The sequence below is a fragment of the Chaetodon auriga genome, chromosome 2 (genome assembly GCF_051107435.1).
Source record: "Chaetodon auriga isolate fChaAug3 chromosome 2, fChaAug3.hap1, whole genome shotgun sequence".
In the NCBI taxonomy this organism is placed as follows: Eukaryota; Metazoa; Chordata; class Actinopteri; order Chaetodontiformes; family Chaetodontidae; genus Chaetodon; species Chaetodon auriga.
In genome coordinates, this window is record NC_135075.1 from 8884437 (window position 1) to 8890436 (window position 6000).

The 6000-nt window shown below is 40.3% G+C and overlaps 1 protein-coding gene across 1 annotated transcript; it reads right to left on the reverse strand.

Annotated features, from left to right (window-relative positions):
• Positions 1-3511: 3511 nt before the first annotated feature.
• prok2 (prokineticin 2) lies at positions 3512-5496 on the reverse strand. The gene is given in 4 exon segments (XM_076754349.1): positions 3512-3637; positions 3931-4056; positions 5261-5466; positions 5469-5496. Coding segments are annotated over 4 exon segments (486 nt in total).
• Between the last annotated feature and the right edge of the window lie 504 nt (positions 5497-6000).

Consider the following 6000-nt stretch of genomic DNA (forward strand, 5'->3'; position numbering starts at 1 on the left):
GAGGGGACTTAAGTTGATTAAACATGTGCACATAGTCGGTACCCTATATTTTAGACTGATTCCAGTATTTTTAGATTCAGTATATTTAATTCTTGGCTGTGTGTAGAAGGCTTAATAACAGCATTTTCATCCCGAGAAATAAGATATAAAAGAGCAGTTAATGGCATCATATGAAAAATGCAGATATTTAAAAAAAAAAGATGGAGATGTGGGGCATTTAGGGGGCTTAGGAGGAATAATTAGCTCAGTATTTCTGAAATCCAAGGCTACGAACCCTTTCTCCCGTTCCCTGCACACCTTGCTGTTTGCTTCTGACACCACCAGTGTTTTGTACCACTGGAAAATCTTCTGCTGTCAAACTAATTATAGCTGTTGGAAATGCAGTGTGTCGCTGTCATGTCACATTGCACATCACCAACCTGCAAACTGTGACCAGAAATACGATGTAAACTTTACAAGTGTTATATTCACGGTTGAAAAGACAACACTTACTAAAACAGGTAATTAGATTTGTTTCAATAGGCTGTTTGCGCACCTCCTGCTTTTTAATCAAAATCCCTCAAACCCCCGATACCCCCTTCTCTCCTTAGGCCAGTAGCAGGCTATTGATTGAGCTAATTGCCGTTGCATTCATTGACACTGGCCTCAGTTAGACCAAATGCAGCTTTTAAAGAAAGGATGAGCAGTTTTCTCCTGTACATACTTTAATTACTGTGATTTAGTGAGGTGTTTCTGAGCTCCTGGCCCTCCGTCACTCTCATGTGCTATACAACACTGAACTCCTCAACACACTATCTGGCCTCAGTGCATCCATAACCATTAGCATCACAACATGGCTGCTTGTTCCTGACATCTGGCCGTGCTCTGCTACCAGCATGCTGAGGTCTCACGGTGTAATTGCTGTGGCTCCTCAGCTGCAGGAAGCCCCTCACCTGCACGTGCTCTCGTGCAATGCAAATGCAGGTCAGGTATTTTTGGTACACCGTGTTGTCTTCAGGGCACGCAGGCTCCATTGTGATGCTGGGGAAATATGATTCTCTTTACTGGGCTTGTACTGCTGGTTCTTTTATTGACTTTTTGGGTCTTTCTGACCACTGAGCAACCATGATGACCTCTGTCCTCACTGGGTTTTCCTAAAATACAATTTGGGGAGCTGGAGATGTAGCTTTTTTTTATGGTATCATATGATTAGGCTGGATGAGTCAGGTATACAAAGATTCTGAGCTGTACTCTGAGAGCACTCCATCGTTTTAGCATTGCATCCTGTAACACTGCCGGATTCACAATGTGCAGTTAAAAAAAGGAGGAGGGTGTCATCTTCTTTATTCCAAACGTTCTTCTTCCTTGGCACCTACATTACCCACAATGCTAATCAAACTGCCAACAGTTCAGTTGAAGATTCAGGTGTGCTATGCTACTAGCAGCTAATGTAGCCTCTAGCTTGCAGCAGAGATGAGGAGCAGGATACGGAGGTCTGGTAAACACACTTTTCTACTTCCACACCATAACTTTTTTGTCATGTTCAAAAGTGCAGTCTTCAGCCCCAACTGATCCTGACTCAAGTGACATCGTGTAAGGCAATTTATCAGACTTCACACAGCTCCCTGGTGCACCAAAGTGCAGTAAACAAACCTTCATGTATAAAATTGATGGAGTTCCCTTTTAAAGCTGCAACTAATGACTGTTTAATTATTGATTAAAGTTTTTTTTAATGAAATGATTTTTATCTATAAAATACTTTGTGAAATAATGGTTCATGGCTCATTTTACTCATATTTCAGATTTTGCGTGCTGTTACATTGTAGATTTGAACAAATTCTGTTATTGAGATGTTCCAAGTGTCTGTTCCTGGAGGCTTTTTATTCTTTCATGTATTCTCGTTAGCTCCCATGTCAACTTCCATTATGTGGGGCATTGCCTCATCACAGATCACTCCACTGAGGATTTTTAGGTTGTTTGAATGCTCTCGTGTGTTGAGCCACAGAAGACGAATATCCATTTCTAAAGAACAAGATTGATGTGAGTCATTTCTTTACACATTGGACAAATCTAATTATAGCTTTGAGCCTTGAATAAATGCTGTGAATCATAGCCTGACAGTGATTAATTTCAGAGCTGTCGTACTGTTTCCTGGTGTCATAAAGACGTGCTGCCAAGGTGAATGCGAGAAAAGGCCCGTCCCCTCTTGTCTTTTAACCCCAATTAAAATGTTCCCAGAGTTTTTCTTTTTGTACTTTGTGATTAAGAAAGCAATTAAGCGGGAAAAGATACTGTCACAAGCATTTTGGTTATGAGTGGATAATGAAAGTGTAACCCAACTCGCACATCTCACTCATCATGTCATTGGAATGACATGTTTCTCCACATGTTTCCCAAGAGGGCAGCTGAAAGCTCACCACAAACTCAACCACTGCCGCCAGTACGGTATAACCCTGTGTGACGTAGAGCATCTTTGGAAATCAAGATTGATCTTACTGACAAAAAGAGAACAATACGGTGGCCCTGAGGTGCAAATCACAACGGCAAATCAGAAAACACAACGGCAAAAGAGAAAACACAACGGCAAAAGAGAAAACACAACGGCAAAAGAGAAAACACAACGGCAAATCACAAAACACAACGGCAAAAGAGAAAACACAACGACATTAACCAAAACGGAAAAGGTAGGTACCCTCGGGGGACAAGAATCGTCGCTGATTGGACGAAACAACCCCCTCTTTCCGGTTCAAAGGACGGACCAGTTCTTTCATCCAATCAGCGACGATTCTTGTCCATCGAGGGTACCTACCTTTTCCGTTTTGGTTAATGTTGTTGTGTTTTCTCTTTTGCCGTTGTGTTTTGTGATTTGCCGTTGTGTTTTCTCTTTTGCCGTTGTGTTTTGCACTTCAGGGCCACCGTAGAACAAGGCGCGTTTTCCGTGTGCATTTTGATTGATGAATTCAAAAATTTGAATAGCATAAATTTTAAATAACAAAACTGAATAAAATCAAATCAGTCAGAGAAATGACTCACCATGAGCCGCATAAAAATATGATCTTTTTTTCCTTTGGTTTATCATTCACTGTGAGGTGTCTGTTTTCACACAGTGCAAAATATCTATTTTCAAACATAAGTACTGAAACAAAGCAAATATAGAACAGAAACAAACCTTTGATGTGCAGAAGTAAAGAACATTCCAGCATGTACGGTGGAAAAGCTGTGCATGTTTAGGTTGAAACTGCAGTACATGCTGCATTCTCGTAATATCTACAACACAACGCTGATCAGTGACAGCAGGGAGCAGTCATCTTCCCCCAGCTGGGATCACAGTCAGTATCTATTGGGTGCAAAAATGAGGAAGTGGAATTTTCCCTTTTATTATATAGTTTAATTAAACCTGAACCAGAAATGACGATGCATTATTAAATATATCTCTTTATTCAAAATAATAATTAAAAAAACAAAGTGGAAACAGGCTTTTAAAGACAGTTACAGTGCAGGTAGCAAATAGTGTAACTGTAAGTGTTGGTCCTCAGAGGTAGTGGCCTGGATACTTGTACGGTGAGAGACATTTGGATCTCCCCTCCTCTATGGTGATGCACGACAAGTTGGGCAGACAGGGGCAAGTATGGTGCAGTCTTTTCCCAAAGAAAGGAACCTGGAGGCAGAAAGAGAGACTCCTTTGGTATGAGATTCATTTTATTTTCCTCAGGCATGATGCATGCAGTGAAAGGCTATTTTTCTGGCCACTTGTGTGAATTTTAAAGGGGAGGATCTCAATGCTTTGAAAACAATTGCACAAAAAGCAACATTGGCTACCTACAGTTTAATGTGGCAATAAGCCACAGGTCAAATATAACCAAATTTTGTTCACTGCCGCTGTGTGGAGACAAATCAATGACGTGTGACATGTCACAGCAGAGGTGAGAGCACCTCTGGAGATGATCTCACCATGTGGCTCATGGGGTGACAGTCGTCTCCTTCTTGTCCCATAGGCGTGCACATACGGAGGCTGCGGATCCACAAACTCACCGCACAACACATCCCCCCTCCACACTGAGAGTCCATTTCACAGGCCTACACACACACACACACACACACACACACACACACACACACATACACACATAAACATGCATATTAATGACTTACACAGAACAATAAAAGACTTATTAGTTTTATGGACCTGTAGTAACAACATTTAAATGTTAATGTAATAGCAATTTCTTGCAAACAAATGCTATACTCTAGTTAATGTAATCAATTCCTTATTGATATGATTAAAGTTTATTGTTATTATAAAATTGCAACGTGTTGAAATGTGTTGCAATACACACTGCAGACTGCTGCTACTTAAACAGTATATTATGCCTGGTGTTATTATGCATGTATATTATGCTCAGTGTTATTACAGCATTAGTCACATCATACCTCAACAAAACACTTCAGGATTGCTGGTGATTTATTGTTATGAGTGTCTGGATGAGAAGCTGAGTGACAGCTCTCACTTTGGATAAGATGAAGGGAATACAATGAGGAGGAACAGAAGTGATTTCATGTGACAGACGTGGATGAAAATCACTTTCTGTTTTATGGCTGCATGCTCCTCTCTCAATTCACATCAGCAGCACAGTGTGGGAGCGTGGCTGTGACAGGGATGAGTGTTTTATTAGCAGGTTATGGCCATGATTTATGCTCATGGAATTATGTAAATCCTGACTGTGGATAGGGAAATGATTCACTGATTCAACCCAACAGTGAAGTATTTCTATATATTTCTATCTATCTATCTATCTATCTATCTATCTATCTATCTATCTATCTATCTATCTGTCTGATGATGAATTTTGAGTCCAGCATGTTTTTACATTCTTCCTTTAAAGTACATTAAAATTCAAATATCTTGTTCATTTTATTCATCATCATTTGCCATAAATTTGAACTATGAGGGAAAAAAATGACAATCGAAGGACAAATGTGACAGTGAGGCTTTGGTCTAAGCACAAATATGACACACATGAAAGTCTTTTTGCTGCAGTGTCACTTTATATACTTATTTGATATATTTGTCTTTACTATAACATATTTAGGAAAGTTTTTTTTTTTTTTTTAGATTAATTTAATATCAAAATATCCTCCTTTCAAAGTGTTAAAAAAAAGACAGGATTCTTGAAGGTATAGCTAATGCTAATTATTTTAGCCATTAAGAGGAGGCAAATTCTAGCAATGCACGTTAGGCAACATTTCCGTTTAAGAAAATAGCAATTTGAAAAGTAAATACCCCTGTGATGACTGCTGAAGATCCACGGGACACCAACAATAGGGAGAAGAGCAGCAGGCAGATGGACCTCATGATGAAGAGCTGTCTTTGTGCTCCTGTGCCCTCCAGGGTGAAAAGTAAGGATGCTGAGGCTGTCAGTCCTTGCTGCATGTGCATATGTGACAGACCGCAGAGACAAGTGGCCTCTAGATTCATGTGTTGAGGGCTGGCGGAGGTTTATAAACCCAGCCCGCCATTCAAAAACTCTGACTCACTCACACCAGCATCACCTCGCAGAGGCTACAAAAAAAAAAAAAAGACCAAGGTAAACTTTAACATGACAATGCTCCTGCCTTTCACCGTTCAGGCAATGATCTTTTCCAATGCAAATGAATTCATGTTTTCATACCAAAAACAAAGTTATTTTACACTAAGATATGCTAAAGCTGATCAGGATCAGTGCAGATGTTTTCACTGTAGTGTCCTGTTATATCAGCCCCCCCACCCCACCCCCCCCACCCCCATCTTTTCAGACTGCAAGGCCACACTTTTGAATACATCTTTTCAATACCACTCCCCCACCCACAACTGATGAAACGAGGCTACTGTACTCCTGAAAATAGATAGCATAAAAGTGGTGAAGGCGACTGATTCAAAGACTCAAACTGATTTGTGATCAATCTGAGTTACAACAATGGTCATTTGTGTGAGAAATGTAGTCCAACACTGTGCATGGACAAGATGAGCCTCATTACAGATAA